At 31.1% G+C, this 12,437-nt stretch overlaps 2 protein-coding genes across 2 annotated transcripts; one reads left to right on the top strand and one right to left on the bottom strand.

The window, feature by feature from the left end:
* The first annotated feature begins 367 nt into the window (after nucleotides 1–367).
* On the top strand, nucleotides 368–2,221 carry LOC121128167 (neuronal acetylcholine receptor subunit alpha-3). The gene is made up of 4 exons (XM_040723728.2): nucleotides 368–1,128; nucleotides 1,203–1,349; nucleotides 1,413–1,610; nucleotides 1,706–2,221. Exons 1-4 carry the CDS (start codon nucleotides 730–732, stop codon nucleotides 1,715–1,717), a joined length of 756 nt encoding a protein of 251 aa, XP_040579662.1. The 5' UTR covers nucleotides 368–729; the 3' UTR covers nucleotides 1,718–2,221.
* On the bottom strand, nucleotides 1,644–3,545 carry Creld (Cysteine rich with EGF like domains). Its single transcript, XM_071892681.1, has 4 exons — nucleotides 3,175–3,545; nucleotides 2,621–3,070; nucleotides 2,436–2,557; nucleotides 1,644–1,866 (listed from the first exon to the last, which is right to left on the bottom strand). Exons 1-4 carry the CDS (start codon nucleotides 3,543–3,545, stop codon nucleotides 1,829–1,831), a joined length of 981 nt encoding a protein of 326 aa, XP_071748782.1. The 3' UTR covers nucleotides 1,644–1,828.
* Between the last annotated feature and the right edge of the window lie 8,892 nt (nucleotides 3,546–12,437).

Genomic DNA, 12,437 nt, shown 5'->3' with positions numbered 1-12,437 from the left:
AAATCTAGTCTTTCGAATGGGATTTAGGCCTTAAGCAATCACTTTTGCATAAAACCACACAATAGCTAAGGCCGGCCCTAGTATAAGAGACTAACTGACATTCTTCAATTTATAATAAGTTCTTACATTGTATACTCCCATCATCTCAGCAATATCACTTAAACAAACGGAGCAATATACCAAATTTTGAAAAGTGCGCCAAACTAGCTCTGCTCTTCCCTAAGTATTTACAAAAAAAAAAAAAATCATATAATAACTGAACAATTAATCTGATACTTAAAGAATGGAAATGAGAAACCGATCTTAAAATTTGGGCATATATTGTAGATACACTTCTTTATGTCAATTACCCAATGATCAAGTCCGGCTTTAATTTGATTATTCTCCTTTCAAGGTTTTATGGAGTAAGTTCTTGAGTTGCTAAGGTAGAGATGAGAGTATGCGATTTATAAAGATGTAATGTGTACTTAAATTTAAAGTGCCAATTGTAACTCTTTTTTCCTCACTTAATACACATGCATTGAATAAATGAAGGCTTATTTGACAAATTGTGTCATATTATCTTGAAAAATAATATTATTTATTGTTTTTTATGAGACCTTGTATTTTATTTAAGATTAACTCAATTGTTGGACATAAATACATACATAAAGCCAAGGAGGGGGAAGAGGAGCAGAGGAAGATGATTCAAATTTGAATCAGTCTTGAGAGAAACACTGTGTCCAAACAATGTACTCAGCAACAACACCATGTCAGACTCTACTCTTTAGCCTCATTATCTACTCCATTCTCATTCCACAAAGCCACGAAAGGAACTTCAAATCCCGTCATGACCTTCTCAAATACCTGGAAATATATAAATCCCTCAACGATCAAATGAACAACCCCATAAAGCGAAATAAAACAGAAATTGATTTGAGTTTGGAAGTTACGTCCTTAGATTTGAATTTTGGTGAGGGGGAATTGAAGGTGGATGGACTCATTACGTTAAGATGGAATGATCAACGATATAAATGGAATCCTGAGGATTTTGAGGACATTGACTCCATTGAGCTTCCTTTCTCCAAGGTTTGGTCTCCAGAGGTTATACTCCTGAATGCAAGAGTTGAGAAATTCATTCATCGACAGGTAGTCAACATCATACATAAGTTAAAGTTAAATTTGTGGCTTAAAAAACAAGTCATTCCATTCACAATACACAGATCGGGATCGTCAAGTCCAATGGTGATATAATTTACCTTCTCTCTATGCACAGTAGTAGTAATTGCAAACCCAATTTTGAAAAATATCCCTTTGGAATACAGACCTGTGCACTTAAATTCGGTTCTTGGAGAAATCAGCATTATAAGGTAGGGGTATTTTGTCAAAGCATTACTAAACCTTAATTATATTTTTTCTTCTATGGTACATAGGTCGAATATAATGCCAAAAACTCAACAGTAGCAGATAATGACTTTGTAAGTACAAAGGGATGGGCCATTCAAGCATCATCTGTAAACATGGAATCAACCCAATATCCTCTCTTCCAAGAACCCTTGCCCTCAGTTGTATTCAACATTTCATTCAAAAAAGTATTTCACTTTGATCCAGACACTCACACTTTATTAAAGGTAATTTTTTTTAAATGAAAAAAACTTAACAAATATTGATATTATGATGTTATTCAATTCCAATGAATTATTATTAATAAAATTTATATGATCAGGTGATAAACTAAAAAGAACAAAGAAATGGTTTCTCACTTATGATGGAGAAGGTGAAAAATCCATCAAATCAACAACAACAAAATTAATAAGCTCTGACATCCATTACATCCAGATTTGTATTATTATAACTCAGTTTTCATGTCTTTTATTGATTCTTTACCTATAACAAATAATAATATAACATACTAAATGTTGAAAACTAAGATAAAAATAATAATTATATATGTCAAAAGTTCATAAGAAATAATAACGTTTCATTCACTTTTAGAAAGAAAAAAAAGAACTGCAAGAAAATATAATTAATTAATCAAGAAAACATAAAAACGATGACTATTGAAACATAATTGACATAAGAAAGATGAGAAGGACAACTGAAAAGGATTAGTAATTAAAGTATGATTAATATTATCATCAAGATCCACCACTGTTAATATAAAAGTAAATTATGTCTGTTAGTAACTTAAAGAATGAAATTTGCGTTTGCATAAATAATTAATAAGTATATAAAAGAGAAAGCTAGTTAGTTTTTTTACAGGGTTATTTCTTAGCTGATGGGCCGTAGCTCCCCAGTTGCCCCAGACAAATAGTATTCAGATAGAGAAACATAGAAAGTAATAATGACTCCAAGTATCCCTGAAACGATGGGTGATCTTTGAAAGATGATACAAGCCGCCACAATAAGCCCGATGTAAGTTAAGAATCGTGAATTGGAAATTGTGAATATCCTACCCGCAGTTTCGTCCGATATACAAACACCACCATCATTCTTTTGATAGCCTTCAGCGCATTCGATGCAAGAGTCTGGGCCGTCACTCTGACAACCTTTGCACGACTTGTCACAATTCATACACCTGCAATTAATGTTTGAGTTTAAGATAAAAAATACATAGGAAGAGGAAGAAAAACGATTCTACCTAAATGTTCCTTCTGTATTCACACAGAACTTGTTTCCGGTGCATGGAGTACTTATTGCACACTCATCTATATCCGTACATCCATGTTCTGTATCCATGGTGTATCCACTACGGCAAGCTGCACATGCTTTGGGGCCAGGGCCTGTGCAATGTCCTTTGCATCCTTTATGGCAAGCACTACATAGAAGCAAATCCGAGGACGTATCCTCGTTCTTGTAGGATTGATAATATCCAACGTCACATATGGAACAACTGTGTCCAGCATAGCCTGTATCACATGCACATTTCCCATTACCCTTCCGGGTACCAGCACCTTTACATTTTCCGTTGCCTGAGCAAACTTTTCCTGATGTTGAGTCAATGACTTGACAAGACTTACAATCCGGTCCATATGTGTCCTCAGGGCAACATACTTTCAATTTGTCGACACAAAGGTATTGCTTAAGATCTGTAAGAGAGGAATGATACATGAATTTATTGGAATCCTGTTCGAGAAATGGAGAGAAAGAAAGATTCTTATGTAAGCACGTAGATTTTAAAAACACAACTTTCCTTGGCGATTCTCTCCTAATGCCCACCAACTCTCTAAATGTTCCTCCCAATGATGATGATTATCATGGCACTGAATCTCTCCCCTCTCAATATCTCGACAGAGCGACTCTTGGATCTCCACAAATCGAACTTCTGAATTAGAGTATCCCTCTTTTTGTTTCTTTTCTTCCCAAGCTGCGTCGCCACCCTCGAGTTTACCACGGGACGTCCGCTCTAACCCACGGTTAAATGAATTCACGAGAGCTGCACATCCCGCGCAGGGGGGTAGCTTTGCCGAGTCTTTGGCATGTTTCTTTGGAGATAGGTTCCGGTCACAGAGGACGATGAGAGGAAAGAGGAAAAAGAGAGAGAGGAGTGTGGCAGAGAATTGCATTGTCCGTCCTGGAATCTGGAGAATCAAACAGGAGATCAGTTTAGCCTTAGGAAGTCCAATGCACAAGGTAATTTAGATCAGATTTAAAACTCAAGGATCATGTCAGAAATAGAAGTTGACGACTAGCGTATATTTTATATTAATAATTAATTAAGCACAAATTAAAATTAAAGGCCGGCACATGAAACAGAATAGAATAACAAATACAATGTCCCCAGATAAATAAATCAATAAATTTCCTTTTAAATGTGTAAATCCTCAGCAGCTGACACGATGCTTTTGAACAGCAAGACTCAGGGCTTAGAGTTGGGCTTCAAAAATGGGATAATTTAAATAATTAAGATTTATTCTCACTAGTATCAATGACTCCCGATTTTTATCAATGTATGTACACCTTAAAATTGAGCAACTAAGAATTGCTGAGTAAAATATTAACCTCCAAATATTATAGAACAAGACTATAGTTAACAAAATAAAGTGTTGAACATGACTGAAAAATAACGAAACCTCAAAGAGTAGGATTTTAACCAATGAGAAGAAGACAACTAATGTCTTACGTAAATTAAGATGTATGCGACCTCTACTTGGAATTTTTGTTCAAAATACGGAACTTTTTTGCTTGAAAACACGCAACCTTGAGATAATAGAGTAATATTGGATCGGATTGAATTTTTTGAAGGAGAAAATTGTGATTTTTTATTGATTTTTATTTATTGTTACAACGTGGAAATAATTTGCATGAATATGATTATAACTAATTTAGCCATAAATTATAATTATCATGACGAAAATTCAAACACAAGTACAATGAAATAAAACTAATATAGAACAATAAAACTGATTAGCAGAGTCAAAAGAAATAATGTTGAAAAAAAAACTTATCATTTTTGTCTGCATTATTCGTATGACTGATTTTTAAGTAATGAAAACTTTTGACCATCATTTTTTTGAAGAAAAATAATTAATCAAACAATATCAGATCTACCAATTAAATACTTATTTTACAATCAGCATAAAAATTACTTACACACATATTTTTTGTATGTCGTGCAAATGTTAAAAAATTAAAAGGAGATTAATAATTTAGAGTATTTTTGACGAGCATAATGCATTACTTGAATATTCCTTCAATGGTTGCAGATCAATACGATTACATTAATGGGGTAATAATTGACTTTTGTATAGAGAATAAGTAATCAAAAAATATTATGTAGCATATAAGATAATCCAAAGGTCTAGAGTTCCATCATATGTAAATAAGTAATAAATCCATAATTTTAATAGAATTATTAACATCAAATAATAATTGTCAGTAATTAAAATAACTGATGTTTATTAGTGATACACTTGTAAAATATACTTACATATTTGTATTAAGAAATTTCCAAGGACAGCTTCAACAAGCAAGAAGGTATAAACATATGTATTTCTCTAAACATTTGTTTACGCCACTGCAATCACCGTTAAATTTTCATTAAATTTGGGTGTCAGTTCATTCCATATGGCTACCATTTATGGAAACTACAGCTCTCAGATGCTCCAACCCAGCACCCAGTTGTTGTGGCTTTTGTAAGTCAGCTCCACAGTTGATTGATTGAATTGAAACGTACGTACAAGAATTGGGGAATTTCAAAAAGAAACTTCCCCCATGTCAACCTCTTGGTCATTGCGGACTCCATGAGAAGCTACCACTTTAGTATAGGGTACGGCATCCTCTTCAGGTCCTCATTTTCCACACTACACATGGTTTCTCGAGACATATCATCCTCATGAGCCATCTTTCTTATGGAGCGCTTCTTTTTGCGGTTGATCTTCGACCTCGTTTCTTAGGTGAACCTAAGTTTCTTCATGGACCTCGGGCGACCGCTCCTAGGCTTGTTATCGACACTTCTGGTTTTTTTTGTACTGCTTGATCGTGTAGTGAACAGAAGAATTGAACACATTGAAGTATTTTAACAATGGCAATGGCCAATGACCATACACCTTTTCCCTTCCAAATGAAGCGAAATGCTGGCACGCTTCGGGTTCAACTACATGATGTTGTAGTTAGTAGTTGTAGTTAGAGACTTAAGAACAAGGTTTAGAAAAAAAAAAAGATCAACAACAAGCAACGATGGAGGTCGCATCAATCATATACTACAAACACACTTAAAAAATTATACGTTCTTAAGAAATAGGAAAAATATTAAGTTTAAGTTCCTGTTCCTGTTAAATATGCCATATTTTCTAAATTTGACATTAGTTTCACTTTTTGAAATTTATTGTGCAAATGTATTTTGCATTTTGCAAAGAAATATCCATTTCTTAAAATATATAAAACCTTTTATAAAAAGTAAAACAAATAAAGTTGACAATGTCATTTACATAAAATATTTCAAATTTTAATAACCAAATTTGATGTAAATCGTTTGTACTTTTTAGCTGGCCGTTTTAAAGAATGCATTTTCTATTCCGTAGATATTTTATTATTTTTTAAATCCTGAGTCACAGGAAAACTGAAATGAATATGGAACGATATCTTCTTTTGGCGTCCGCTTTTTTTTCCTAATGTGCAAAAGGATTTATATATGAACCCTTTACGTCCTCAATTAGGGTTTAAATGGAATTAAAATGAAAAATACTTAAACATGAATATTAGGGTGTGGATAGTTAATATTTGTAAGAAAATATTTTGTAGATGAAATTGTTAATCAATCTTAAATAATTTATAGTAGAAATGTAATACATACATATATCATATATTTTATAGTTAATTAAGGTCTCTAGAATGACACACTATATGTATATAATGATTTATAATTACAAAATAAAAGTAAATATATAACAGTTGCTGAAAACAAAAATACGTTAATAACTTTAGCCACGAAGTATCTAAGAACACAAAAAATTATAATTATAATTTTGAATGAATATATAAAAAATGAATTTTTCATTTCTTCATTGCACTCTTGTAAAACACAAAAAAAGAGGGCGATCCATATTCATTTCATTGTTCCCTGCCTAAGTAGTGACCGTCTTTTTTTTTTATTCATTCAATTATATTAAAAACCTGATAGCAAATTTCGTGTGTGCTAATAAAAGACGGAGAGTAACTAGCTCGATGTGGATGCGTAACTGTTCAAGCTTACAAGTAAACACTATCTTACTTCTGAAGTTGTAATGGCCTCCGTAATTGGGCTGAGATTATTATTAATTATTGATAATTCTTCATAAATAAATTCATAAATTCTTTTGTTTTAGAAACCCATGGAGTTTGTTCATTAAGGCTGTTTTAATATTCCTTGATTCTTTCGAAGTTATTGAAATAGTTATTAACTTCTTTTAGACAAGTTTTCTACCATGTGACGATAGGTACTAGAGGTCTGAGAATTTGTTAAGAGCAGTTAAACTCAATTTTTTTGGCCGGTATTAAAAAACGGAGGAATATAAAGGCATGTATAACGACATAATCGACAAAATATTTTGTAGTCATCAGGAAGGTATTTCTAAATTTCCTGGCCTCCATTTATCGCAATTTAGGAATAGGACGAAATTTTTTTTGGCATTTCACTAAAAATAATATATTGCATATAGGTAGGCGCCAATCTATTTAATATTCTTTAATCGAGGGAGATGTTATCAAAACAAATTGGCAAAGAATGAAAATAAATTTAAAAAAGGACAAATGTACAACATTTTTCCCCTTTTCCAATCTCAAAACTTTTATTTTTCTCAACATTTCACTCATCGATAGTTATGTCATATGGATTAACATTCAACATTAGTAGCGGGAAAAAGTCTCACTACGACTACTAGCTTGTACAAATATTGATAGTGTAGTCTTTTTTCGTCATTTTTTTTTTTTTTTCGGGTGCAAAAAAAATAACTTTTCTTGAAATATCGGATTCGTAAATAAAAAATAATTTGTAGAAATTAGTCTGGAAATTTGTTTTTACATAAATTTGACATATAAATAATGATGTTTAATGGAAATTTCTGAACATTTTTTTTTCTTCAATTTTTGTCTCTTTTTTTCATTAAACGTCATTTTTTTTTTTTTGAAGAAATGCCACAAAATGATGCATTTTGTACAGAAAACTGATTTTCTAATTGAATAGTGACGTATTTTTAATTTCCAGAACATTTAATCCAATAAATTTTGAAAAATTTACAAAATTGAACCCGGGTTATTTTTTCGAGAACATTATTCTCCCAAATTTTTTTGCTTTCGTAAGTACGGAAAAATATTGCTAGTTTTATGTTTCTCTTTACAATACCAATAAATTCTATTAGCTATTTTTTTTTTTTTTTTTTGCAAAATTAGTACAAAAATGTTTTTGCGAATTCTGTTTTGGAAATTATTTGACAAAACTAAAAAATTGACTTCTCATCTAAACATTTTTGTTATGTTGGTATGTTATTTAAAGTTTATAATACAATATTTAGGTATGTTACAAAGTCTGAAAAGAGTCAAAATATGAATTTGAAAATGGGGTCTGACGTTATGTTTAGAGGACTGGTTCTTAATTTTGTTAGAGGTAATGAACTCCACCAGTTTCATTTGACTATTCACCGAACCCTTAATCTTGATTGATCAAGTGGATCATATCATCACAATTCTCATAATTAATTATTTAGCATCTTCAAAATAGATTCTCTTCATATTCCATAAATAATTACTCATGCTAAATAGTAAATAATAAATGTAATAATAATCAAGATATAATTAATTAAAGATCCATTAGATCCAATATTTAGAGTTGCATTAGAGTCCACCTTTTCAGTGTTCAGGTCACGTCCGAGTCCTAATGCTCTCGGTCTTTCTGGTCCCGAGTCCTCATGCTCCGGGTTTTTCTGGTTTCAAGTACAAGTCCTCATGCTCCGGATCTATGGAAAAATAAATAATGTCCGGATCTGCATTTAGTCTTGTCCAAGGCAAGATATCCTTGCCTGCAAGTTCTTCCTTAATCTGTGGGAACATTACTATACTTCGGGACTCCATTTACTTTGTGATGGCGTAGTGAAAATATAAAAGATTAAAAGAATAATGATAACAGCTTTGGTAAGTAAAATCATATATTCAGGCAGGGAGTACTCTCCCTGATCCAGGTAACAACTGCAAAACGCGAGGCCCTCTTCTATAATAGCATTTTTTCATCTCTGTTGATGAATTGACAAGAGTTGGAGTAATATTGTTTGTGATGAAAATCGTTAGTCTTATGAATATGTTGAAAAAAAGAAACCTTGAATCAACATAGTGACCTTAGTAATTAGAAGAATATTTTTAAGTAAAGCAGCTTAGCTGTCATGACGTTTCATTGATCAGCTACAATCAGCTGTGAAAAGGGAGTAATGTGAGAAGGAAATAAAGCAAAACATAGACTTAAAAATTACTCTGATGTCGTTCTCAATTCTACTTAATCTTTAAGTTTACTCTCCGTCTTTTATGTGCACACACAACTTTTCAATTATGTTTTGAATATAGTTGAATGTATTAGAAAAGGAAGTTCATGACTCAGTCGTAAATAATATTGACAACTGTTCAGGAAACGGAAATTCATTCTTTAGAATGCCAGTTCCAAAAAAACGGACCATCTAAAAAATACACACGATTTACATCACTAGATACTGTATATATAAACAATTCATTAAAACAGGAAGAAATGTGGACCTACGACTCTACTAGCAACCAAGTCCATATTTTGAAGACTTGTGACTTGACTTTTTCCCACAATAAAGGACTCCATACTTGGTATGATTATTTTTCTAACGCTGAAACACCAATTAAATCCTGTAAATCGAATGGACTCACATACAATACATCAAAGTTGCTTTTTGATAAACATTAAGAGTATGTATTTTGATTAGTAAAATAACTTGGTTGGAGCTACATATGGACATATATAGAAGTTTGTTTATTGTATATACTTTTATATGAAATAGACATGGGTACATACTAGACTAGACAGAAGCAGACTTCAAAATATTTTAAAATCCCATATTTTACAAAATATTAGACTTAACTGCATCCCTGAAATGTTTTTTTCTCACAATTGGTTTGTTTCATTAGCCAATATCCTAAGAATACAATATCTAAAAAAAATCAAAAATAAATATTTATAATCAGCTTGTCAAGATATCTGTAGCTGAGGGGATATAAATATTCAGCCTTGAGAATATGTAATATATTAATTAATTCATTTATCGTGAACCATCTGACCGAATTTCCAGTTTGATAACTCAAAAATATTTTTGAGCTATTTTTCCACAGATTTCAATGTGAAGAGTTCAAGAATTCAACTTGAATTGAACTTCTCCCCTCGTCTTTCATAATACAAAATTTATAATTAAATAACATGACTGACAAAAGACACAATATTTAATAAATGTATTTCAAATTATTAACCTTTTATTGGAGTACCAAATTTATAACTAAACTAATAAAAACCACAGCATAATATAATTAAAAAAATCTAAATTAAGAATATACAAAAATCATTGAATGGGTAAAGTATATTTAATTATATTTTAAATTATATAAAAAGAGAAATTTTCAACAAATTCTCAAATTTTAACAAACTCAAGTTATGAGCCAAATACATTAGTATTTCACCATTTTGAGGTTTGAGTCTATTACGTTTTCCAGTTAATATATTTCCTCTCATACTGAAAAAAAACCGCTCTGAGTTGACTGTTGATTGTAAAGAAGGGATCTGTGTAAAGAAAAAAACTAAGTATAGAGATTAGAAAAGAAAAAACGGTCTATGTGTGTGCTCTTTCTTCTCTTTATTTCACCATTTTATAGGTCGCGTGGGTGTTAACAACTTCCTCTAAAAGAAGAGTTCTCGCCTCTCTTTGGTGCAAAATTAATTTTTAAAATGTATATTTAATGTAAATATATATTACTTTCAATATAATTATGATATTTTCACTGTACTAATGCTATTTTAAATGTAGAAGGTTATCTTTTTTATAGTATTAATTCATTTTATCCCTTCGAAATCATATAACATGCAGCTGATATTTACAAAAGTATTTAGTCGAATGTATATCTATAACTAAAAAAGAGGCCTGTGATAGGCTTGATATTGGAATAAAATAACTCCATAAAAAAGTAATATATGAATTTCACATGTCTGATTTTTTTAATATGTATAGATTTGAAATCTTATAAATACTTTTTTCCCATAAAAATACCACAAATACTTAACAAATTGCCTTTTTTGATCGACATCGGAGTTATTTTAGCAAGTGTTGTTATTTATTTTCATCTTTTCCTCCTAATTGTAGCTGATATCCTCCAAAATATTCCTCAAATTGTCAGGTTTACCATGTCGATTTTCGGGTATTTTTTTAAAATGCCAATTATATACAGATTTTCATCACTAATTATATGGCTCAGTAATACTATGTATCTCGCTCCCGCCTTCTCCTCGTAGTCTTACATAAATCACATCTCTATAGTGTTGAAAGAGAATAATTTAGATTATTATTAGCCAATATTATTGGTTTCTAGTATTTTACTTTGTTATTTCCGTCCATTCAAATGGACATATGGAAGTACCTGGTCCAGATTCCAGAAAAGTTTTTACTTGGAACCCAATTTTTTCATTAGTTTCTTTCATAACCAATGTTCATGGATCTGTTTGTGCTGGTGCAATGAGATATAAAATATCCGCCAACTTATCCACACTAGGTGTTTTTTTGGCCTGAATTAGTAGCAGCCAGTTTCTTTAATTTCATTATTATTTCCTTTGTAAATTTGACAATGAATCTGCACGCGGGATTCGTTGTTTTGTAATCTATAAATGTTTCTGATAAATATGTGCAGATTGGAGAAAAGGAAAAATCATATATGCACTTTTTTGGCACTCTTATTATTGATGTCTCAATGTTCATTTCTACTGAAAGATTTTTGTAGAGTTGTCTCCGTTTTGCATGATTTTGAATTTGTTTTTTATCCTGTAGCTTTTTAGAATACTGAGCATTTATGTCATCCTTCAGTTTTTTATTATAGTCATCTTGATATTGTATGGTTTGATAAAGCTAATAATGCTTCCAAACATTTATAGTATTGAAGTTGCAACGATACTTTTATTTTCATCTTCACATAATTTATACATAGCAATTAATCTTCCGTTGGATCAAAAAGGCCGACTCGAGAGATCCAGATTTATTTGAATAAAAAATATTTGAGTTATAAAGTGCTGATTTATCAATTTGATCCTGACTTAGTAATCCTAGCAATATGACCCTTTGAAAAAAAAAATAGAGCATTTTTATGAAAGACAAACATGACAGGCCTTGCTAATGAATAACAAAAGGAAACAATCAGAGGATCAAAATTTGTTCAAATGAATTGAAGCCAATGATGAAATTTATCTTTAATCGCAAAATCCAAAATTGACCTCAGTTTTTCTCTTAGTGATCGGAATTCTGAAATATCTGGGATTATCGTAATTCGGGACTATTGTTGTTAAGAGTCATTTTTTAGCCTTAAGGAAATCACTAAATTAAAAGTACAGCCAATAAATGTATGAAAAAGTGTTTATATTGATTTTGTATCTTGTTCTGAACTTGGTATATTTCCTTTTTTAGGATGAAAATTTTTATTTCTATTCAAATTTTTTATTGATGAAAAAAGACACTCTTCTTTAGACTTTCATTACTGATTCATCATGCATTATTATAAAGAATATCATAACCTACGAGTATATTATAGAAAAAGATTTATTCTTTAATTTAAAAAAAAACTATAAAAAAAATATGGATCTTAAAGAATTTTTGCTCCAATTTTTAAGTGATCCCATTTTATATGGGGGTATAATAATAAAAAAACATTCTACAGATAAATTAATTGCTATATCAATTATGTGAAGATGATAATAAAAGACTCGTTCATTGTGGATAATA

Source organism: Lepeophtheirus salmonis, chromosome 1, assembly GCF_016086655.4.
Source record: "Lepeophtheirus salmonis chromosome 1, UVic_Lsal_1.4, whole genome shotgun sequence".
Taxonomy (NCBI): Eukaryota; Metazoa; Arthropoda; class Copepoda; order Siphonostomatoida; family Caligidae; genus Lepeophtheirus; species Lepeophtheirus salmonis.
Note: the sequence above shows the minus strand (reverse complement) of the source record. Positions and strands in the feature narration are given on the sequence as shown.